Source organism: Eublepharis macularius, chromosome 3 (assembly GCF_028583425.1).
Source record: "Eublepharis macularius isolate TG4126 chromosome 3, MPM_Emac_v1.0, whole genome shotgun sequence".
Classification (NCBI taxonomy): Eukaryota; Metazoa; Chordata; class Lepidosauria; order Squamata; family Eublepharidae; genus Eublepharis; species Eublepharis macularius.
This window is the reverse complement of record NC_072792.1, coordinates 133,185,478-133,210,687: the sequence shown is the minus strand read 5'-3', so window position 1 is coordinate 133,210,687 and position 25,210 is coordinate 133,185,478. Positions and strand designations below refer to the sequence as shown.

Sequence of the window (25,210 nt, the reverse complement as noted above, 5' to 3'; positions counted from 1 at the left end):
GTCTGCCAAGAAAACGTGATGTGATGTCCCCTCATGGGTCAGTAATGCTTGGTACTTGTACCTTTTACATTTAATCAACATAATTTATTTCATGTATAATAAACTGCTAAATAGTATAGAAGGACAAGGAACATAACCCTCTTTCCTAAAAATCAGACTCCAAAATCCATGTGCTCTTTTTAAAGCAAAGAATTCATAGGCTTACCAACAGAGTTTGTTCTAACTATAAAGAAGAGCTCTTCTGATTGCTGTAGGTATAGGAAACTAACAGCACATAGAGTTCAGACTAGAGATGGGCACGATCCAAAAAAAATAAACGATCCAGCTGATCATGGATTGGTGCCGGCGATGATCCCGAATTAATGATCCGCACCGATCATCTCCCATTCCCAAGCCATGGATCGTGGATCGTGGATGCCAAAACGGGGTGCGCTGCTATTCCCAGCTATGTGGGAAGGTGGGTGGTAGCGGTAGCCGACTCTCTCAGTCTCTCTCTCTCTCGCTCTCTCTCCAAAGGCTAGCAAGTAGCAAGCAAGAGCTCTGTCCCACTCCACTGCTCGCAAAAAGTGAAACCCAGCCTGGGAGCCCATGGCATGGGTCCCATTCATCAACACAGGAGGTCTGCGTTTGGCCGTCAGAGCTGCCTATCAGGGTTTGCAGGGATGAGATTGGAGTGCCCATGGCTACAGAACACCCCCTTCCCCCTCCCTCCCCTGGGTGTCTTCTCCCAACTTGTGACTGCTTTGCTGCTCTGTGGTTGGAAGGAAGCCCTGCTGATCAAGTCAAGCTGGGCTTCCATTCAGGTTTCCAGGGCGACAGAAGGAGGACAAACACAGCTCAGGCATTCCCCTGGCTCCGTTGACAGGGGAATAGATTGCTGGTGCCTGAGCGTCTGGATCCCCAATCCGAGCCCGATCGCCCTGATCCAGGCCCCTCCCGATAGCTGGATTGTTGGCTGTGGCCGATCATGATCCGTTGGTTCACGATCGCGCGATCACCATTATCGTGGGTTTTTTTCAATCGTAATGCGGATCATGCCCATCTCTAGTTCAGACAGTCCCTGCCTAAGTTGCCAAGGGAATTGATTGCAGGTGCCAGACTGTCTAGTTTGACGAACAGCAACAAAGAGCAACGAACAAGGCTTGCAACAACCACCAGTTTGTTTCAAATGGGGCCTCATGAACAGCTTGTTTGCGAACAGCAGATTTGGCTGTTGTGGCTTTTTTTTAATTCGTATTGCTGTTTGTGCCCATCTCTAGTGTCAAGTCGCCTCCAACCTATAGCAACTCTATGAATGAGGGACCTCCAAAATGTCCTATCATTAACAGACTTGCTCAGGTCCTGCAAACCTGCAAATCCTGGCTTCTTTTATTGAGTCAAGCCCTCTCATTTTATGTCTTCCTCTTTTCCTACTGCCCTCTGCTTTTCCTAGCATTATTGACTTTTTCAGAAAACCTTGTCTTCTCATGATTTCACCAAAGGACAATATCCTCAGTTTTGTCATTTTAGCTGGCATTGTGTGGCCCAATTCATGAAAGTCTTGCTTTGCACTGGGGAGGAGAGCAGTTGACAGCATGGTGTCATTGGCATCACCTCACCAGTTCCTTTCTGTGTGTTTTTATTCACAATGCAAGGAAAGGTAGGCAAGCAACCAATAGCCATGTGGGCATGCACACGAGGGTTTGAGGAGGGAGGGGTCTCCTCCAGCCTTCAAATTCCCTGCTGCTGCAAAAGCTCATGTTATGCAATTTAGGGCAAAAATTTGAAATACTAAACAATTATTAATGAAGAGCCACACTGAGGAGGACCCAGGCAAGTGTCGACCGGTTTTCCCATTCAGTGTCCTTTTGTTGCAGTCTGCTTAGGTGCCACCAGAACTAGCCAACTGTGACTGTAGAAGTCAACCTAAGATGATGGGTCAAGGAGCACCAGGAGACAGTTCATCTTGCCCAGAAAACTTCTTCATGATTAAAAGTGTTAACCCAGTGTTAAATTAGCAGAGGTAGCAGGGTTGTGCACTGTGCACAATTCCATGCTGACACCCAACTCTTTCCAGATCAGTATTTCATTTGGACTGATGCGAAAGCTTCAGTCTTAGACATGGAGCTTCTCCTTCGTGGCAGAGATTATCTAGTATGCATGCAATTTGTTCACAGGATCCAAACTGATGTTTTCAATAGGCCTGCTATGTTGGGATAGTAATATATGGTGCAAGTAAATGCTATGTATGCCATTTTACCATAATTTAATATTATTCCTTTCACTTAAACTATTTCCCATATTGTTTCCTTTTATTGGCAGGTGAGTTTGGAGAAGTATGCAGTGGCCGCTTAAAACTGCCTTCTAAAAAGGAAATTTCAGTGGCAATCAAAACCTTGAAGGTTGGCTACACAGAGAAGCAGAGAAGAGACTTCCTAGGAGAGGCAAGCATCATGGGACAGTTTGACCATCCCAACATCATTCGGTTAGAGGGAGTTGTCACCAAAAGTAAGAACCATTATACACTGAAAAGTCCATATCTGGGATAGATTGTTCATGTAGAATTTCAAGAGTATGCAAATATCTGTGGTTAAAGTGGAATAGATGATGCTTCACTCAGTTACCTTATTTATGGGGAACAATATCCATATTTTGGAAGATTCCCACTGGGAAAAGTCTTGCAGAAATATTCAGTTTTGCTTCCATCAAATTGCTGGTGTACTCTGTGAAGACAGTGTAAATAATCCTCTTGGTGCTCTCTTCAAGCCCTATCCAGGTTTCTAGACATACAGAATAGGACATGAAAATGCCATTTTTAAAAAATCTTAGAATATGGATACACACAAAATTCCATCTTTGAACCATGTTACAGATAATCACTTATATAAACAATAAATGTTATTTATCTGTGGCCAATGGTTTTTTATTAAAATGTTCCAGGATTATTCAAATAATTTGTAACCAGAAGGACTAACTAGAAAACCCAAGGTCTGTAGACAATATTTAAATATATTATTTAAAAAATCCATTAATTTTAGAATACAGTTTCTAAGAACCCCCCTGATGTCCATCAGTCAGCTATATATCTGTTAGGCTTTCCACCTTCTGCACAATTCAAAAGAGTTAGCGAATGGCATGTAGGCAGTAAATAGGGTCCCAAATGTGCTGCAGCTCACAGCCCTTGTGAACATACTTGTTTAAGTCATAGCAGGTTTATCCTTAAACATAAAAGGTGAGCTGTATTCCTAATGACTTACATCTTATCCTGGCACAGGCCCACTGGGACCCTGCAGTGCACCTCCACCAGGATAAAAGGAGAGTTGTCAGCAGCAGGCCGCTGAGGAGCTGCAGAGCTAGTGGAGAGGCTCAGCATGGGGGAGCCCCCCCCCACAGCCTTCCCACCACCTCTGAGGCAGCTGTAGGACCACACTGCATCTCCCTACTGCCTTTGCGGCCTGTCAGAGGCCTGTGGAGCTGGCAGGGAGGTCCAGCATGGGGGAGCCCCCCATTGTCAGGCTATGGCATTCCAGTTGGCTAGAGTCTGCCTTCCTCCCTTCTGCAAGAAGACAAGGTCTTTTGATTTCAAAAGGTTTTATTAGAAAGACAGCATTTAGGCCCAGATGTCCACACTCCAGGACCAAGCAGATCCTGCCTGAGCAAAGCTTTGTTAGGAATGAGTTACAAAATGAAAGTTGTTACACTTTAAAGTCTGAGCTCCCAGCCTCCCCCCAGAGTTCACATAGCAGGCAGCTTCTCTGTGGGAACGCTGGTTCATCAAGGTCGTCTTAGGAAGAAACAGATAAGACATAGCATCCTCTCCCATGGAAATGTACTTGCAGGAACCTAGAGGGGAGAAAGACTAAACAACTATAGAAATTAATATGGTGTTACATAGGCTACAAGTCCCCAGCATGGCAGATCCTGACTTTCTGCCCCCCTTAAGATCCCCTTCCACCACCTCCTCCTGGTTTCTCAGGGTATTGTTGATGGAATTGTTTTAGGAGCCTGGGGGCACTGACATGAATTGACCTACCCATTCCCTGTACCCCTCCTCAAAGTCCTTCCAGCAAACTAAATAGTACAGCTTATTGCATCTAAGTTTAGAGTCCAATATTTCTTCAATTTCATAATGTATTTGATCATTGATCATGTTGGGAATGGGGGTTGCTGCTGAAGGATGCCATTTATCTGGTGAGGGGGCTTTCTTTAGCAAGCTGATGTGGAATGTGGGGTGTACATGGCGTAGATTCTTTGGAAGGTCGATTTCTGCGGTCACTTTATTGATCACCCTTTTCACAGGAAAAGGGCCTAAGTATTTCAAAGCTAGTTTTTTGCTTCGTTGCTTTGCTTTGAGGTTCTTTGTCGAGATGTACACTTTGTCTCCAGGTTGCAATTCCCATTGCGCCGCACGATGGCGATCGGCGTATATTTTGTAGTCGGCTTTGTCTTTGTCTAGAGCTGTTTGAATTGCTGTCCACTGCTCTGCGATAGCAGTCCACCATTGTTGTAGATCTCCGCCGGGCTTGTTTCCTAGCTGCATTTCAAAGGGAAACGCCTTACCATCATATCCATGCGCTATTTTGAAGGGTGCTTCCCCTGTTGAACTGTGGACTGTGTTGTTGTAAGCGTATTCTGCGAAATGAAGAAGATCTGTCCAATTATCTTGTTGAAAGTTAATGTAGCATCGTAGAGATTGTTCCAAGATTTGATTTGTTTTTTCCAATTGTCCGTCACTTTGCGGATGGAATGCGGCGCTAATTCCCTGCTCTATTCCAGTTAGTTGGAGAAGCTCCCGCCAGAAGTTGGAAACAAATTGTCTGCCTCGATCCAAAACCACCTTTGAGGGAAAAGAATGCAGCTTTACAATATGTTTCATAAATATTTCAGCTAACTTCTTGGCCGTTGGGATGGTTGTGCATGGGATAAAGTGTGCTTGTTTTGAAAATAAGTCCACAACCATTAATATACAGGAACAGCCCCTAGAGGGAGGCAGATCTGTAATAAAATCCATGGATATCACTTCCTAGGGTCGATTAGGAATTTCCAAGGGTTGTAAGAGTCCTGGTGGTTTTCCTTTTCTTGATTTAGCACTTATACAGGTTGAGCAAGAGGAGATGTATTGGGATACATATTTTCTGATGCCTGGCCACCAAAATTGTCTTTGTATTAAATGGAGAGTTTTTAAGTAACCAAAATGACCGGCGGTACGGGCATCATGACATTGGTGCAGGACCTCTTTTCTGAGGCTAGCAGGTATATACAGTCTGTCATCTTTAACCCAGTCTATGTATGGGTTATGATCCCATAACCAACGGCTGTCCAGAATGAGGGGATATTTGGCTGTTTGACTGACTATAAAACATCTGCTTTCCCAGTGCTCCCCCATGACGGTAGGTACTTGTTCCGTTTCAAGACTTACTGGGTTCATGTTAGACCCGTCCATTTGTTCAAAGATGATAGGAGTCTCTAGTTCTCTGGTTTCCAAACCTAATCCATTTACCAGTGCTAGTGCTATAATGTCTCTATAGGAGCCTGAGTCAATTAAGGATTCTACTCATATAAGAGTTCCCCTCTTGGGATTCAGCAATATGACCGGAAGAAACAATACAGACCCTTTCTCTCTCACCTCTTTGTGGGTGGTTTCTTCTTTGATCTGCCGTTCGGGTCCTTTCACGACAGATCCATCTCGTTTCCTGACTGGGGGCTAGGGGGTTCTTCTTCACTTTCAGCGGGCTGAACATCTAAGTCCATAAGTATTTCCTCCGCTTCTAGGCCCTTCTCCTGTTGGCCTCGCTTCTGCACCCCTCGGCCGCGGTTCGCCCTCGGCGCTGGAGTGGGGCGCGCAGGAGTAGGGGCGGCTGGGGTTGGCGTACAGAATGGGCACTGCGCTGCAAAGTGTCCACTTCAGCTGCATTGGAGGCATAATCCTTGTCACCAACGAGTTTCTCGTGCTCCGCGGCTTGGAGGACCTGCTCACCCCCCTTTGGCTATTACAGGCATTCTTCTTGCCCCCATAGCTTGTTGTTGTTCTACTAGCCTCACATGTTGAATGCGATTTTCTGCTTCACAGGCTAATTGTATCCAGCCCAATAGCGTTGGCGGGTCGTCCTGCATTAGGGAACGATCCAACAACCTGGAGTTCATGCCACCTTTAAACATTATGATCTTGGTTCCTTCTTCACAGTGGGGGCATTTGGCTGCTAATTGATGAAATTTGGCAGCATAGTCTCTGATCGGTTGTACCCCTTGTCGCAACGTCTGTAGTTCCATGCAGGCACGATCCTCTTCTAGAGGGTCCTCATATTGGGCTCATAAAACAGAGACGAAACTTTGTAATGTGTCTAATTCAGGAGCTCCCGAATCATACAAAGTCATGTACCATTCGGCTGCCTTGCCTTCAAGCCTGGAGGCTAAGTGATCGATCCTGCTTTCCTCGTCCGGAAACAAGTATCCCCAACGATTGAAAAACTGCAGCGCTCAGACCACAAAAAATCCCAACTTTTGTGTATCGCCATCGAAGGTGGCCTCTAATTTAATCCATCCCCATGGTATTTCCGGTGCCCCTTGCCGCTCTGGCTGCACCGGCCACAGAGCCGGAGGGGGTCCCATAGGCACCAGGCCCTGCATCAGACCTCGAGGTCGGGGTATATGTCCTACAACCCCCTGCGGCCGGGGTCTGGGTGCGCCTCCAGGTGGTGGAGCTCTCAGGCCCTGCCCTGGCAGACCCGGTGGCAGTAAACCCATGATCGGGGGTAGTTGAGGTCCAGGCAGTATCGGCGCGGGCTGCACCAGAGGTGGTTGCCTCGGTGGCAGCTGTTGGGGTACTACCTGTCGAGGTTGCACTTGAGGCAGAGGCGGTGGTGGTGGAACTTGCTGGGGAGGTGGTGGATTCACCAACTGTGGAGGCGGCAGTGGCTGCACTACTTGGCTTGGCATCGGCTGAAGTGGAGGCTGAGGTGGTGTCGGCTGAGGCGGTATGAGCGGTTGTGTCGCTGGTGCCGCGGGTGTTGTCTGGGGTCAAGGAAGAGAGCCTGGTTGGGCCAGCGGTGGTGGCTGTGGTCGGATCGGGTCGCCTGAGCCGGGGGTTGGTTGAGTCCCCGGCGGAACTTGGCCCTGTGCCGCCAACAGCATTGAAGCAGACGGGGTTGCTACTTGTCCCACCGCTGCCGCTGCTCGCACCTCTCGCTGCTCCCTGACCAACTCACCGATGAGATAGATGGCCTGGGCTAGGTCTTCCTCCATTGCCCCCATTCTATCCTCCATCCGATGGTAGTAGTCCGGAACTCGATCCTCCCCGCTGCCGCTGTACTCCGACGGCTCCCTTGACCTCAGAGGGACATGGTCCCTAGGCCATGGTCGTATCGGGTCTTCCTCTCCTCCTCCTGGCAACAATTGCTCCTCCACGGTCATGCTGGCTAGTATTCCTTTTGTCAGGCCGGTGATGGCCGAGATTCTGGAGTCTACCGCCTGGGCTCGACTCTCCAGTTGCTGCCCACAGCCTCGCTTCCAGGCTCTGGATGAATTCACATCCATGTAGTCCCAACTCATGAGCACATGTCGAATAGTCTCCCAGTCCTGGGTATCTTGGGTTTTTCCCCAGGGGTCCCACTCTTCTAGACGACCAGACTCTATGTCCCACCTATACCAAGGTTGGGTGCTGACCCGCGCTTCTTCCGCTGTGCCGGCGGACTTGGTCAAATCCCATACGACGCTCGGGCCGTCTGGCTCCATCAACCCGATGGTTCATCTGACGTCTATCATCGACCTGGAAAACATGGTGCCTGTGCGCCTTTCCCTAGCCTCTTGAGGCTGCGATCTCCACTGTCGTGGCGTCGGTAGCAAAATCAGATGATCCCCTCCAGGAACTCCGTGCAGTTTCGGCCGGGCACCCCCTTCGGTCGGGTAGGCCGGTACCGTCCCACTGTCTGGCATGGGCTCCGTCCCGCTGTCAGAAGCTTGCTTGTGATCGGGCACAGGTTCTGATCCTCCATCCGGAATGGCATTAATATTAGGATAAGGCACAGTCTCAGGGTTACTGTCGGGTACCGTCTGCGACTGGTCTAGGAGTCCTCCATCCTCCGGGCCAGGGTTAGACAGATCAATCAAGTCGTCCTTGGTATCCATCCTCCCTGGGTGAGGCGTCGGGGAAAAAAGAAAGCATTCCTAACAAAATGTCAGGCTATGGCATTCCAGTTGGCTAGAGTCTGCCTTCCTCCCTTCTGCAAGAAGACAAGGTCTTTTGATTTCAAAAGGTTTTATTAGAAAGACAGCATTTAGGCCCAGATGTCCACATTCCAGGACCAAGCAGATCCTGCCTGAGCAAAGCTTTGTTAGGAATGAGTTACAAAATGAAAGTTGTTACACTTCAAAGTCTGAGCTCCCAGCCTCCCCCCAGAGTTCACATAGCAGGCAGCTTCTCTGTGGGAACGCTGGTTTATCTAGGTCGTCTTAGGAAGAAACAGATAAGACATAGCATCCTCTCCCATGGAAATGTACTTGCAGGAACCTAGAGGGGAGAAAGACTAAACAACTATAGAAATTAATATGGCGTTACACAGGCTACAAGTCCCCAGCATGGCAGATCCTAACACCCATGACCTTCTCACTGCCTCTGCAGCGGCTACAGGGCCACACTGTACCTTCCTGCCACCTCTGTGCAACCAGCAGGGAGGCACAGCACAGGGGAGCCCTCCCCCCCCACGGCATTCCCACTGCCTCTGCAGTGGATGTGGGGCTGCAGAGTTGGTGGGGACTGAGGTGCAGCACTGGGGGAGCCCCCCTACGTAACCTTGCCAGGGCCTTGGCCTTGCTGCTAGAGCCCATTTTATTTATTTTTTACAATGGGCTCTGTTGCTAATATTTAATAACAGGTCCTGAATACCAAAATTTGATCAACTAATATGGAAGCAGTATTTTAAGTTTAATGGAATTTTCAGCCATCTTCAATTTTTTTTAATGCACAGCGAAGAAACTAATATCCCTGCCATTTCTAAACCAACAAATCTCTCAAAGGTTTAGACTGTGCTCCTAAGAACTCTTTCCTGGGAGTAAGCCCTACTGAATAAAGTAGCCCTGCTTAAGATTGCTCCCTTCATAGTCTTTCAGAATTCTGTGCACTCATACACCTCCCCCACTGCATAGTGATAATGATAGTAACTGTAAAGCATTCAAGATTCGAAAATAGTTAACTGGATGTTGAAATTGATTGCTCATAAACAGTTATAGGAATTCTGGCAGCATTTACAAAATCTGTACTGCATATTACCTCATGGTGTCAGCATCTTGCAAAGATTAGAATAGCCACAAATAGGCAGATGAAATCATGTGGCAGTAACTGGTCCAGGTGAATAGTTTGATTTCATATTTAGTTTATGTTCTCAGAAGCCTACCAGTGTTGAAAACAGGAGTGTGGCAATTAAGCTTTTTACTGGTAAATGCCTTTTTAAAGATGGAAATGTATTACCTCTGATGTGTGTTATTAATTAGTATTAACCTTGCCAGATTGCTGTCTTAAATATAGCGTCCAGTCTTATCAGTGGAACTGATGTAAAAAAAACATTTCTTGTAGTTCTTATAACAATATATCTCAAGATTCCAATGCTCTCTTGTTTCCTTGCCATTTAGGCTATTTAATGGAGAGTTTCCTAAGCCCCAGCTTCTTCTTTACCCTTTATTTCTTTTACTCTGTGCCTTCTACTATCCATCATTTCCTCAGGTCTCTGTGTTTCAAGTCACCACAACTCCATCTAGCTTCTATTAGTCTCCCTGTCTGTGCAACCCTCTTTTCTCTCCACTCAGCCTTTTCCCCCTAAATAATATATAGCAGCTCCCGTCTGTTCTACAACCCCTGCCCTATTCTCTGGCTCTTCCTCAGGGGTGTTCTCCTTCCTTCTTGCTCCCGTTTTTTTTCTTTTTCAACATCTCATCTCCCAGATTCCTGTTTCTTAACCCTCTGAACATTTTATCACCTTCCTTAAGAATATCTTGCCTCTACTTTCTCTGTAACTTAGCTTTCTGAAATCTGACAGGTTTCTAGTAATTAACCATCCCAGTTGCTCCTGCCTCTGTGTTTCTCATGCCTCTGTGTTGCAGGACCGGTTTTCTTCATGGCTGCACTTTAATAAGGTGAAATTTGGATTTGGAAATACTCAGAATTCACCAAATACTTTCAAATTCAAATTTTATAGTTCCAGATATCCAGGAATGATTCTAGATATTTGGAAGCAGGCTAAAAGTGAAAGTGCAACATATTTAATAGACAGCCTGGCACTAAAGAGAGTGAAATTAGTGTCTGCTGATTGGTGTTTCTGTGATTTTATCAAGGTAGGTAGGATCAGGAAAGCAAAGCCTGCAATTTATTTATTTTATCACATTTCTATACCGCCCTCCCCATCAGACAGGCTCAGGGCGATTTAACAACAGTTTAAAACAGTAAAAACATTATTAAAACATTAAAACATTATATCATAAACAATTAAAATTGGTGGGTATAAAATATTAAAATACAGCATTTTCCTGGATGGGTGGTGGAAGGTCTTCAGTGGTATGGCTGGCGAGAGGACAGCCTAGCCCCCACCAAATGCCTGGTGGAACATCTCCATCTTGCAGGCCCAGCAGAAAGATAACAAATCCTGCAGGGCCCTAATTTCCTCAGATAGAGAGTTCCACCAGGTCGGAGCCAGGACCGAAAAGGCCCTGGCTGTGGTAGAGGCCAGGCAGACCTCCCTGGGGCCAGGGACCATCAGGAAGTGCTTAGTGGCTGATCGAAGCGACCTCCAAGGGACATATGGGAAGAGACGGTCCCAAAGGTATGCTGGGCCCAGTACGCATAGGGCTTTATGGGTCAACACCCAAACCTTGAACCGGACCCGGTACTCAACCGGTAACCAGTGCAGCTGATGGAGGATAGGTGTTATATGAGCCATGATTGGTGCTCTGGCAACCACCCATGCAGCTGCATTCTGAACCAGCTGCAGTTTCCGGATCAAGCCCAAGGGAAGCCCTGCATAGAGCAAGTTGCAGTAGTCTAATCTGGAGGTGACCATTGCCTGGATCACTGTCATAAGGTCATGGGTCGATAAGTAAGGGACAAGTTGTTGAGCCTGTCTTAGACAGAAAAATGAGGATTGGACAACCGCTGCGACCTGTGCCTCCATAGACAAGGAAGCATCGAGGACCACCCCAACGCTCCTCACTCTCAACACTGGCGTAAGTGATGCTCCATTGAGAGCGGAGAGCCAGAGTCCCGCACCCATGGACCCTAGACCCACATGCAGGACCTCCATCTTCAAGGGAGTCGGTCTCAGCCGACTCTGCTTCAACCATCCAGTCACAGCTCCGAAGGCACGTTCCAGGACATCTGGGGCAGAGCCAGGCCATCCATCCATCATCAGATAGAATTGGGTGTCATCTGCAAGTCCGAAACTCTGTACCAGCTGGGCAAGGGGGCACATATATACGTTAAATAGCAGGGGGGGGAGTATTGCCACTTGAGGGACACCACACACCAAAGGGTGGCGGGATAACAACTTCTCCCCTAGTGCCACCCTCTGTCCCAGACCGTGGAGAAAAGAGACAAACCACTGTAGAGCTGTCCCTCGAATCTCCGCATAGGCAAGGCGGTGGATCAACAGCTCATGATTGACTGTGTCGAATGTGGCTGACAGATCTAACAATATCAGCAGCACCGACCCGCCTTGATCCAGCTGTCTATGGAGATCATCCGTCAGGGCGACCAGCAATGTCTCCCTCCCATGTCCCGGACGGAAGCCAGACTGGAAAGGATCTAAGGATGAGGAATCATTCAAGAAGACATGCAGCTGCTCTACCACCACCCACTCAATCACCTTAACCAGGAATGAGAGGTTCGAAACTGGGCGGTAACTGACCGGGTCGGTAGGGTCCAAAGATGTTATTTTCAGGAGAGGCCTAACCACAGCTTCCTTCAACACTTCCAGAAAGATCCCGGAGCTCAGAGACATGTTGACAATGGCCTCCAGGGCTGGAGCCCATCTACGCTGGCCTTCACCAGCCATGAAGGGCACGGGTCCAAGGAGCATGTGATAGGCCTAACTGTTCACAGGATCCTGTCAATCTCATCCCCAGATAGTGGACTGAAGTGGTCTAATATCATCTCAGAAGGCGGCCAAGGGGCCTCCAGTTCACACACTGTATCAGCTGTGGCTGGGAGATCACGGCGGAAAGACAAGATTTTATCAGCAAAAAAGCTCCCAAAAGCCTCACAGCTAATATCTGAATTTGAATTTTGACGGTCCCCTCCTGATGAGACCAAAGACCGAACCACATTGAACAGTTTTGCTGGGCGTGAGCTAGCTGATGCAATGGAGGCTGCATAAAACTCTTTCTTTGTAGCCTTCACTGCCATCTCATAGGCCTTCATAAACATCCTATAAGATGCTCTTGCCTCTTCGTCACGAGTTCGCCGCCACACTTGCACTAGCCATCTCAGCTCCTGCTTCTTCTGACGTAGCTCCTCTGTATACCAGGGAGCTAGTTTGGTATGGGGGCGGAGAGGGCAACGGGGGGTGATTTCATCAATGGCTTCAGAAAGACGGACTTGCCAGTCTTCCACCAGCTCATCCAATGAACCTCCAGGGAGCATTCTGGAAACCAATTGGATCCATAAGTCTCCATGGGTGAGCATAAATAAGCTCACCGCCCTTGAAGAGGGTGGGTGGGATATCCAGCTGAGCCTTCAGGACCATGTGGTTTGACCATAGCACCAACTCAGTTGTTTCTAGCACCACATCCATCCCCATCCCAAAGATCAAATCCAGTGTGTGGCCTGCTTGATATGTTGGGGCCGAAACAATCTGGGAAAGTCCAAGTGCAGCCATGGAGGACACCAGGTCCACAGCCCAACTAGAGGCGTCATCATCAGCATGGACATTGAAGTCACCCAATACCAATAGTTTTGAGTGCTCCAAGGCCCATCCAGCCGCCACCTCTAGCAGATGTGGCAGGGCATCTTCTGGTGCGCTGGACAGCCGGCACACCACACAGATGGCCAAACTTTCCTTGGCACCCCACACTAGATCTACACCATCAGTGCTGGAGATCTCCAGGATGGGGAGCGGCCTGAAGGAGAAAGACTCTCGTACAAGAATCACCACCCCTCCCCCCGGCATCCCGTTTGGGACTGATGAAGGACTGAGAACCCAGGCGGGACTAGTTCATTCAGGGCAACCGTCTCACCCTCCCTCACCCAGGTCTCAGTCACGCATACCAGGTCCACATCATTTGCCACAAAATAATCGTGCAACATTCTGGTCCTATTATTTATGAACCTGGCATTACACAACATCAGTGTCGAAGGGGGGCTATATTTCCTAGCTCCACACCCAACATGACTCGGGATGGGATGCAGGTTAGAAGGACTTCGAGCCTCACCATATCTCTGTGTCCTTCTCATTCTTCCCTGGGTCCCACTGCCATACCTCCCTCATCCCCAGAGGATCTGGATCTCTGGCGCCATGCCGATCACTCTCCACGTCCACCACCCTGCTGCTCACACTGCTTGTCCAAGCTACTAGCTCTCTTCAATTGCAATGCTAATCACAGTATGCAGACATTAATCAGTGGGGAGTACCCTATCAAAATTCAGACCAATGCTTCTCTGCCCATCAATTAATACTCTTATGTCTGGGTTCTGAACCACAGCCACAGTTAATTCTATGGGTGGAACTACAATACTCCCCCAATCAATATCCTTTCCCACCCAACAAGTTTTACATCAGTTCAAATTCCCTACTCAATCATACCCACGACTATATTAATTTTTTTCTTTTATAAATTTGCAATATTAAATTAAGGCCACTATACAAGGAGTATGACCTATACTATATAAATCAATCAGCATTAATTGCTGTGTGCTAGTGGCTTCCCAGCACTCAATAATTCTTCTTATAAATGGGTCTAAGACCTTAAACAGTTCAATAGCTCTCCAGCCCTCCCCCCCCCAGTTCTTCAACAAGTCTGATAATAAAGTGACTTACACAGTCCCATTCACAGTTTCTCAACTCTCCCACAATAACTCCTGCAACTCTAACCCATTCTTTTTTTTCTCCCAGAGAGAATGCCACCAGTATCTTTGTGGCTTTTGGGGGGTCTCCGCACACTCCAGAGACTCTCGGGAGTCTCTAATAGTTCTTTTAGGGCTTCAGTGTCTCCAGCAACCTTCAGAGGCCTCGGTAATCCCTGGATATTTCCTGGATGCCTTCAGCCCTCCTCAGTAGTCCTCGGGCACCTTCAGTAACTCCAGGTCCTGCCCCCGCAGGCAGGCACCATCAGCCACTCTGCAGGCCTCCCGATAGCAGGTAGCAGCCCTCTCTCCAACCTCAGCATCTTCTTTGAGGGGGTCCCCTGCAGCACAGCGTCTTCAGCTCACTCGCCTCACAAGATCACATCAAAGGCGAGTCAAGCTTTACAGTCTTTTGACTGATGTTTCTTCCCCACTGTCTGTCTGAACTTGTGGAATCTCACAGCTGGTATATCAGAAAGCACTTATCCCTTTACAAATAAAAAGTAGGAATTACTGCTTTATCGTCCCACTGCTGTCCCCTAACCATTTGCTGTATTAATGCTCTGCATGTTGAAACACCTCTCCATTTTATTTTGATATTTTATTTTTTATTTTACTTTATTTATACCCCACCTTTCGACCCGACCCGAAGTAGCTTGCATAATTTGCCTCTCCTACATTTTATCCTCACAATTATACTGTGAGGTAGATTAGGTTGAAAGTATGTGACTGGCCCAAGGTCAGACAGCAAGCTTCCATGGCAAAATGAGGATTTGAACCTGGTTCTTCTAAATCATAGTCCAACACTCTAACCACTATACCACATGTGTGTTCCAGTGCTGTTGGGGTAGTTGCCTGCCTCTGCTCCAGTCATCCTGCCAGTTCTGCTCTACAAATTAGCCCAATTTTCCAGCAACAGGTAGCCTCTGCACCACTGTGCCATGTTCAGTACTGCCCTGGTGACACTTGCAGTATTCAGGGTTTTGATTGACCAGACTGCAGTCATTGCTCATTACCCAGGCACTGCGTCCTGGAAACTGTGGTTGTTGCTGTGTATTTCCTGCATCTGCTCAGCTCATTGCCACTGGGAAAGGGAAACTTTTTAAAAAGCTGTTTGCCTTGGGAGGTGGCTTTCTCCTAATGACTTTGACTTTGATGGGATTCCAAATATTTAGAAATTCCAAATCAAACAGGCAAAATCCTGCATCTAAATTTTCGTGTTGGTGCACCTTCCTATTAAACATCCAACACAGAAAAATTACTTTTGTAAATATTCTGTTGTTCACTGTGTGTACCCCTCTGCATTTAGAATATGGTATTACAGCAGCCCAGCCATTAATCACATGAACCTTCAACAATGAATTCATTACAAGATAGAATTGTTTAGAATATATATTGGCTGAAGAAATAGATCCAATGAGGCATTATTTAGGCAACATTAAAAGTAATAGTAATCAAAATTCATTTGGACACTATTGCAATTATGACTAAAATAGCTCTCATAATTCTTGACTAGACAAATCAATCTCATACTTTCGATTATAAGTAAGAGGACAAAAGCTGAGTTTCCTCCTGAACCAATATGTTGTAATGATAAATTTCCACGTGCTTTGGAATTATATTTTAATAGCAATTACATATTGCTTAAAAGTAAGCCTGGACAAGTTTCAAGAAAATAGAGCAAGCTTGTATATAATCCATGAGTGTTCTTTCTGAAGGAATTTTCCAAGCATACCTTCAAATATACATGACACATGATAAATAGGCAATGGGACTCTTACTTGGTAAACCAAGTTTTGATGGATGGTCCTTACAAATGAACTGACTATTCATGCTGATTGGATTGTGTGGGGTAATTCTTAACACTTGCATGGCAGACTTCACTAAGAAATCCAACTTAAAAGTAGAGGTACATATGCTATTTCAAGGTAATATAGCTTATTACTCACAAGAGATGTGATAAGGTACACAAGCAAAATAAGACCTCCGTTCTTTCAAAACTGAATTGTTCCCCTGCTTCATATTTGTTTCTGTACTGAGCTTTCCTTCCTCAGTGGTCTCCAGGGTGCCCTATAGACAGAGGGCCTAATAGTGAACACACATGTTCTGCTTGGTTTACTAATAATTTACTGCAGTTTGTAGCATTTTAATATAATAAATTTAAAAAACACTGTTGACACAAGTTGTTATCATGTAAACGGCTGCATTTTGATTAATGAACATACAATGGTCCTTTAAAATTTGGTTTGCTTAACAGCATATGTTTCTGATTGCACATACATCCTCCACCCCCACCCAGCATTAGTGAAAACTTATGTTCAGAATAGGATAAATCAGGCATAGAAATTGGTTTCATAATTTGAAAGATTCTTCCTTTTTGACTAATTTTACTCACCTAATACATTTTAAAATTGTTAAAATTCATATTGTACTAAGCAACTTTTGTCAGGAAGAAGATACAATTCTTGGAACATGAATTCATTGGAACATGAATTCATCAGATAAGATTCATTCAACTCAGTTTTTGATTAAGAGCTTTTAAACAGGTCATAATCAAATAAAGACTCCTATCAAACTTGTGTTTTACAATGCATAAGTGTCTATGTATAGTACCTTTGTCTTGACAGTTTGGAAACAAGATTGCTGGTCTGCAGAAACAAAAATTGCTGCCAAAAGCGTATATAAAATAATGAGCTCCATTTAATCCAGTCTAGCAGGATAAAGGAAAATGATATGGTTTATTAGGCAACTACTGATGCCTGGAAACCCTAACTCTAATTCTTTTAATAAAATACAAAAATTTACCCAAATACAATTGAGATACAGCATAGCAATTCATAACTTAACAATTTAGAGTTGGACCTAATGGAAAATCTCAAGGAAGACTGGATGGAAAGGATATTTTCCCACATTCTATTTTCATGCAGTGAACAGGGGTTTTCATGTCCTTCTCCTGTGGTTTGGAAGTGGGTCAGTCTTGACTGACAGGAAGTAGCTCCTCCTCTGTTCCAGGGTCGGTCGAATCAGACGATCCTTTAGGGGAGGGCTCTTCCCTGGCACACCAGTTTTTTTGCTGGCCCTGCTCTAGTAGGGAGTTGAATTGTTGTTCTCTCCAGAGCACCAATCCTATAAAAAAGAGAGAGAGAGAGAGAAAAGAAGAAGAAAAGGAATTGGATCACCTTTTGGGGAAAAGGAAGGGCTTGTCTTTCCCACCCCACCCCACCCCCTCCACCCCACCGAGGCACGGGAGACAAAGATGATCTTTCCTGGCCTCAGCTGCAGCAGTGACAGCAAGAAGCACTCTTGATGCTAGAAGCCACCAGCTGCACTACGCAGCAGGACAGGTGTGGGGGAAGCAAGGCCGGTGCTGGGACCCGATGGTGGCAATTGTGCTCTCCGCACAGCAGGACACCAGAGAACCAGCACAGCAAGAGCCCTGACAAGTTGGAGCATCAGGGAAAGGAGGAAGGAGCAATACAGGCAGTAAGCGTGTAGCAAGTGCCGTGGCCGTGTGAAAAACAAACCCCGCCGAAGCACACTCGCATCAGCAGCAGCAGGGAGAGATCCTGAACCCCTTGGAATCCCTGTATGTGACCCCTTGGGGCACTGGGAAAGGAGGGGACTTACTCCTGAGTAGGAGCACTGCAGGGGAGCCTGTTCTTCAGAGGGCCATAGGGTTCTGATTAGGCTCCTTTCATTTTTCTCTGTCTCTCCTTCCCCCTCCCCCCTCTTTCCCTTTAGGCAGGAAAGTGTTTTTTCTGGTGGGAATGGCATCCAAGGGGGACATGGAAGGGCCTAGCATGGCTGCAGAACAACAGAATATTGTCAAAGACAGAACATTCATTTAAAAGGAGAGACAACAAAAGATTTTGTCACTGATACGAGTAATTCAGAAGGAGACAAAGGCGGAAGTCTTGCTGTTAGTCAAGCTACTAGGAATGACACCTTAACATGGTCCAGATTTCATTCACGTCCTCTACGGAGCCTCTTACGACCCTTTCAAAGGATCATAGTGCGCAATGGTCACAGACGCATACCGATACTGGAGTCACTGAAGGAGGAAATGAATTGGTTGTTGGCACCAAACAGATTCAAAGAAGAGGTTCCTCTCAGGGAACCAGAAAGGATAGTGCTGACTATGGATGCAAGCCTGACCAGCTGGGGAGCACATGCAAGGGGCAGCATGGCTCAAAATGTATGGTCAGTAAAGGAAAGAGGAAACAGTATAAACTGGCTGGAACTGATGGCCATCAAGATGGGACTATGGGAACTCCAGGAGGTACTGAAAGAAAAAGCATATATGAACAGGCAAGGAGGAAACAGGTACAGAAGCCTGAATGTGGAGGCAGAGGAGATCATGCTCTGGGCAGAGCAGACCTAGGATCGATAAAAGCCATCCATGTAGGAGGAGTACAGAACACAGTGGCGGAGTGGCTGAGCAGGAACAGAGTAGACCAGGCAGAGTGGACACTAAACCAGAAGATCTTCAATCAGGTGTGTTTGAGATACGGGAACCCAGAAGTGGACTTGTTTGCTACGAGCGAGAACACACAACTACCAAAATTCTTTGCCAGATGAAAGGACCAAGAGGCATTAGGTACGGATGCACTAAACGAAGACTGCCCCTAGGTTCTTCTCTATGCTTTTCCTCCTATAAAGATACTGGACAGAGTACTTCAAAAGATAGTGCAAGAACAAGCAGAGGTAATAGTGATTGCCCATTTTTGGCTGATGAGATCGTGGTTCCAGGAACTGAAACGACTCTCAATAATGGAACCATGGAGTCTACCACAGTGGAAGGATCTCCTGTCTCAGGGGAAGATGCTTCATCCAGATCTGGCATCATTGAAATTGTTAGCCTGGAGATTGAGCACCAGAAATTGTTAGAACTAGGCTATAAGGACAGTGTGATAGCTACCATGTTGGCCTCCAGGAAGAGGTCTACAAACAGGAGCTATAATAAGACATGGCAAACTTTTCACAGCTGGTGTAGAAAGAGGGACAGTGACCCATTAACAGCATCTGTGAAGGAAATACTATGATTCCTTCAGGAGAGAATTGATAAAGGACTTAGCACTAGTACCCTAAGGAGACAAACTGCAGCCATCTCAGCTATAAGGGGATCGAAAAGAGGACTGTCCCTCACCAGACACTCACATATCAAGAAACTTTTTGAGGGGAACTATGCTCATTAATCCACCTCAGGTCCATAGGTTCCGGACTTGGAACCTGAACGTAGTGCTAAAAGCCCTCACTAAGGGACCTTTTGAACCCATGGCTACATGCCCACTCAAGTAGTTAACTCTTAAAAACTTATTTCTAGCAGTAATTACCTTAGCGAGGAGGGTCTCAGAAATTAGAGCCTTGTTGGTAAACAGAATTATGCATTTTTCATAATGACAGAGTACTACTGAGTAGTATTCAGACCTGATCCAACCTTCATCCCCAAGGTAAACTCAGTTTTCCTCAGCAGGGAGGATATTGTACTGCCATCCTTCTGTAACAACACAAAGCACAAAAAGGAGAGGGAATGGCACAAATTAGATGTGAAACGGGCCCTCAGCTATTACATAGAAAGAACTAAGGCTATCAGAAAGGTTGAAAACATGTTCATCTCTTTTAGGAAGAGCTCTCTAGGGAAAAAGGTGTCTACATCTGTGGGGAAAGTGGGGTATAAATCAGATAAATAAATAAATACATCCACTCTGAGTAGATGGGTCAGGGACAGCGTTACACTAGCACAGGGGTCCTCAAACTACAGCCCGCGGGCCACATGCGGCCCACCGAGGACATCTATCCGGCCCGCTGGGTGTTTTTGCCGCCGCTGCCTGTCCTGCTTAGTAGCCGACTCATCCCGGGCCCGCAGTGCGCATGTGTGGAATGTGCGCCGCACTCTCCGACTCCCAGGGCTCATTTGGAGCCGGCTGAGCGGCGCTGCGAGGATGGCACTTCTGCCCCTCTCCCTCCTTCTGACAGTTGCCAGGAGGGGCGGGGCGGAGCGCGAGGAGCCACCCGCCCCGCTCGGGCACGTTCCGGCTGCCTCCCGGGCTGCACAGCCAGGTGGCCAGTCACTTCGCCTGCCTCAGGCCGGCTCGGCGGGAAAGCGGCTCCCTCTCCCTGGCCTGAGCCCGCTGCGGGGATGTGCCATTGCCATGGCGAGGAGTCTCTTCCCGGGGGCCTGGCTCAGGAAGCCCTACTACGGCCAGGTAGGCAGGCAGGTGGGCGGGCAGGCAGACAGGGTGGGCCGGTTGGCAGCAGGGCTTTCCCCTTGGAGACTGAGAAGCCAGCAGGGGAGCCAAGGGAGCTGCGGCAAAAGAGGCACTGGCTGGGGTGGGGGGCAGGCACTGCGGTGGGAAGGAGGATGGAGCTGCACAGCACGCGGAACAGGAGAGAGGCGAGGGAGGCCAAAACTGGATTGAAATATTTCTTTAAAAACTCACCTTTTCACTCTTGCATTCTCACACTGACCGCCCTCCTTTAATTTACTCTTCAACTCCCCTTCCCTTGTGTGCTGAATCTTTTCTATTGTAACTTTGACAGCGGTCACGTGGGTTTTGGCCCCGCCCACATGATTCCTTTTCCTCCGAGTGCAAGCCGAGCCGTGCCGGGCTGGAAAGCAAGGCAAGCTGCTTGCATTCATTCTGTTCTCCTTACTTTCATTTGTGACCGGCGGGGGGGGGGGAGAGAAAATTAGTAAATGCCAAGCAGTGCTGGACTCCAGAGCAAGGCAAGCTGCTTCCATTCATTCTGTTCTCCTTACTTTCATTTGTGATGGGGGGGGAGAGAAAATTAGTAAATGCCAATCGGTGCTGGGTTGCAAAGCAAGGCAAGCTGCTGGCATTCATTCAGTTCTGTTCCTTACTTTCATTTGTGACGGTGGGGGGGTGGGGAGAAGAGAAAATAAGTAAATGCCAGTTGGTGCTGGGCTACAAAGCAAGGCAAGCTGCTTGCATTCATTCTGTTCTCCTTACTTTCATTTGTGACAGGGGCGGGGGGAGGAGAGAAAATTAGTAAACAAGTTACTTGTTCTTCATTTTAAATATTGTATTTGTTCCCATTTTGTTTTTTTACTTCAAAATAAGATATGTGCAGCGTGCATAGGAATTTGTTCATAGTTTTTTTAAAAAACTGTAGTCCGGCCCTCCAACGGTCTGAGGGACAGTGAACTGGCCCCCTGTTTAAAAAGTTTGAGGACCCCTGCACTAGCAGATAAGGCTAGACAGCTGACACCTCCAGATGGGATCACTGCCCATTCTCTGAGAGGGGCAGCTACATTGGCAGCATATAGGACCTTTCCGTCTCTGGGTAGGATTTGTAGGGCTGCTACGTGGAAGTCAGTACATACCTTCACAAAGCATTACAAGGTAGGCAAGATAGCTTCAGCAGAGGCAGCGTTCAGAAGAAGGGTGCTCCAGCACGCTTTATGAACGAGTTAGACCACCCAAAGGAGTACCGCTAGATATATATCCTGTCAGTCAAGACTGACCCACTTCCAAACCACAGGAGAGCGGAAGATTTGTATTCACTTACTGTGGAAGTGGGTCAGTCTAACCCACCCTGGTTAAAGTTTAGAATGTTCGGTTAATGGTTAAGTGTTGTGTTAGTGTTGAGTTTTGCTGACAGAGTGACAAGTGCAAAAGGACAGAGCGAAAGCATCAGAGTCTAGAGGGCTTGGGTAAGAACTGGCATGCCAGAGAAGAGCCCTCCCCTAAAGGATCGTCTGATTCGACCTACCCTGGAACAGAAGAGCAGCTACTGCCTGTCAGTCAAGACTGACCCACTTCCAAACCACCAAGAAAGGAAGCTTCACAATAAGTGAATACAAATCTCCCATTCTCTTCATTCCAGTGTATTCAGTTCATGTCATCTCACTATTGTGAGCAAGGTTAGAGTCCAGTAGCATCTTAAAGACCAACAAATTGTTTCCAGAATATAAGCTTTCAAGAGTCAAGCTCCCCTTATCAGATATGAGTAGGAATGGAGACAGGAGTCTTTTATCCAAGTTAGAAAGTAGAAGCAGTGTTGACAAGAAGTAAGATAGGCTGTGGGGGTACAATGTGAAATGTAATAGCTTGATTGGAACAGGGAAGAAAATGCAAAAAAATAGCATCTGTAGTGAGAGAAGCATTTTCAAGGTAAGAGAACATTTTGGAGGTCTTTCATTCATAGGGTCACCATAGGTCAGAGGTGACTTGATGGCACATAACACACACACACTCTGGAAAAGAAGAACCTGATGTCTAGAGTGCTCATTGCATTTAGGGGTGTGCATCAGAAAGCAAGCAAGCAAGCAAGCTGGGTTTCAGGGATCCCCAGAAAATCCAGAATCCCAGGAGTCCAGGTGGTTAGGATGTTTAATGATTGATTCTATGCCTGGGAATTTTTAAGCTGTAATTTTTTAAGAGCTGGTAGCTTGGGCAGATAGAGCAAGCCAAAGGGTGGTGGGTGAAGAATTGGCCAGTATGGAGTCAGGGATCCCAGTCCTCTGGGGGCGAGGGAGGTATGGCGGTGGGACTTGGGCCAAGATGAGAAGGACACGGAGATATGGTAGAGCTCAGTTTCCTTCCAGCCTGCATCCCATCCTGAGAAATGCTGGGTGTGGAATTAGGGAATTTAGTGCCCCTTCGACACTGATGTTGTGCAATACCAGGTCCATAAATAATAAAATAGAACGCTGCATGATTATTTTGCAGCGAATGATATGGACCTGGTGTGCATGACCGAGACCTGGGTAAGGGAGGGCGAAACAGTCACCTTGAAAGAACTGATCTCCCCTGGGTTTTCGGTCCTCCATCAGTCCCGAATGGGTGGCTGGGGGGGAGGGGTGGCGATCCTTGTTCGAGAGTCTTTCTCTTTCAGACCGCTCCCTGCCCCGGAGATCTCCAGTATTGATTGTGTGGGCCTAGTGTGAGGTGCTGAGGAGAGTTTGGCTATCTGTGTGGTGTACTGACCGCCTAGCGCACCAGCAGATATCCTGTCGCACCTGTTGGAGGTGGTAGCAGGCTGGGCCTTGGAGTATCCGAGACTGATAGCGCTGGGAGACTTCAACGTCCACACCAATGCTGCTGCCTTTACTCAGGCTGTGGATCTGGTATCCTCCATGGCCGCACTGGGACTCTCCCAGACTGTTTTGACCCCCGTGCATCAAGCAGGCCACACACTGGATCTGATACCCCCCTGCCGCCTGCCAACTGATAGTTTAAAGGGACCTGTGCTTAAATTGGCAGAGGGGTGATGGGTGGGAGGGCGTGCTAGGAGAAAACCCATTCCCCTGAGTCATTTTGGAATGCTCCGAATCTTTACAGAGCATTCCAAAGCGATTCAAACACCCAAGCTGCTTTGGGTTTTGGGTGTTCCCAAATGTTTTTCCTGCTTCAGGTTTATCCAAAGCAGGAAACCCGAATATTTTCGGGCTGCTTGCCCCTAGATTTATCCAGTAGTCTTGATCCAGGGCCCATATCTGATCCAGGATTCTCTAATTTGGTACAGGAAAGCTAGATTTAGCCAGATCGCACATCTCTAATTGCATTAGGTTATTGCTAAGAATAGCTGTTCTCAAGCGGAGAAACTTCAAAGGAAGATTACAATGCAAGATTGCTGAAATTGAGTTCATTCACAAATTCAGAGCAATGGACACCCCAGGGCTGAACAGAGACACAGAATTCTTCTTTCACTACAGATGCTAACTTTCTGTATTCCTTTCTGCTCTAATCGTGCTAATTACATTTCACATTGTGCATCCATATCTTACCTTACTTCTTACTTAGTTTCCATACAGTGGAACATTTCCATACAGTATAACCTTACTTTTTTACAACAACCTTCCCTCGTTCAGCTTGGATAAAAAGACTCAGATCTCCATTCCTACTCATGTCCTATAAGATGGAATGTTTTAAATGTTCTTAATGCTGTTATCCACCCTGAGCCTGCTCGCGGGGAGGGCGGAATACAAATATGATAAAATAAAAATAAAATAAATAAATATCTGACAAAAGGAGTTTGACTGTCAAAAACTTTATACTCTGAAAACTCTTTGTTGCTCTTTAAGGGGCTATGGGACTCAAACCTTGACCATCTATTGCAGACCAACATAGCTACCTGCCTGAAAATATTTTCCTTGAACCCACTTCTGTGGTGTATTTTGTCCATGATGGCCCTCTGATCCTCAGGGAGTATTTTTTGGGATTGGAAGGAGGCAACGGGGGTGGGGTGGGAGTGGAGAAACATCCTCTTTCCCATCTCGTTTCCTAGGCCTTTCCAATGGATCCAAGCCCCTTATAATGCATACAATTTCATAAAGAAGCAAAATATTTTTAAAGTTTATTTTACAAAATTCATATACTACCAGATGGCCAAGCTTTCCTTAAGGTTCACAGTGTCTTAAAATACTTAGAATAAAGTTTATTTATTTATTTACTTCATTTATGATCTGTTTTTACTCAAGTCAAATAATAAAATTGCAATAAAAGCATCATATGAACATTCCTTATATTCAGTAAGAATAAGGGGTATGCAGCCCTCCCCCAATGGATTCAATCTGGATCCAAGTACCATGGATACCATAAAAATTCAGTATCTAATCTGGTTAATTAAGATGAAAGAATCCTGAATTTATCTGGCCATTATTTCCTACGCGGAAAACTATCTAAGGGTCTGAAGGGGTTTAATCTGGCCCATCAGTACCCGGCTTCACAGATCTGATCTGGGATTCTTTAATTTGAACTGGCATAACTGTATTTCGCCAGACTGGCATAAACTAGCTATATAACCAGTATATGAATACCTGATTGCATTCCTAGTAAGAACATCACCTGGTGTTTGAGTAGTTCTTGTTTATCGCAGTGCCTTTTCCGTTGTTGGCAGGAGTGGGAAGATTTTAGCTGTGTAGCATATAATATATGGGACAATTTATAAATCAGGTTTGACATCCTGACTTCAGTAGCATGTATTGAAAGGAATACTTTGAACCAAATGGTCCTGGAGTCATTAATAAAGTGACAACTGTATAGAGGACCATCAAAACAGTCCTACAATACAGAGTAAGCACATAATCCTGGTACCTGATGAATTATTTGCAACTGTAATTTGGTTATTAATAATTAACTAAATGAATGTTTTAGTGTATTCTGATGTATTTATTGATTAAGAATTGAAAGAAATGGGGAGTGTTCTCTCTAAGGGGTTAAAGCA

General features: G+C 46.5%; 1 protein-coding gene across 1 annotated transcript in view; it reads left to right on the top strand.

Annotated features, from left to right (window-relative positions):
- EPHA3 (EPH receptor A3) overlaps positions 1 to 25,210 on the top strand; it is a 383,392-nt gene that overhangs the window by 303,230 nt on the left and 54,952 nt on the right. Inside the window, exon 11 of the mRNA XM_054973438.1 lies at positions 2,302 to 2,487. Within this exon, the coding sequence (XP_054829413.1) occupies positions 2,302 to 2,487 (186 nt within the window). The remainder of the gene's footprint in view (positions 1 to 2,301; positions 2,488 to 25,210) is intronic.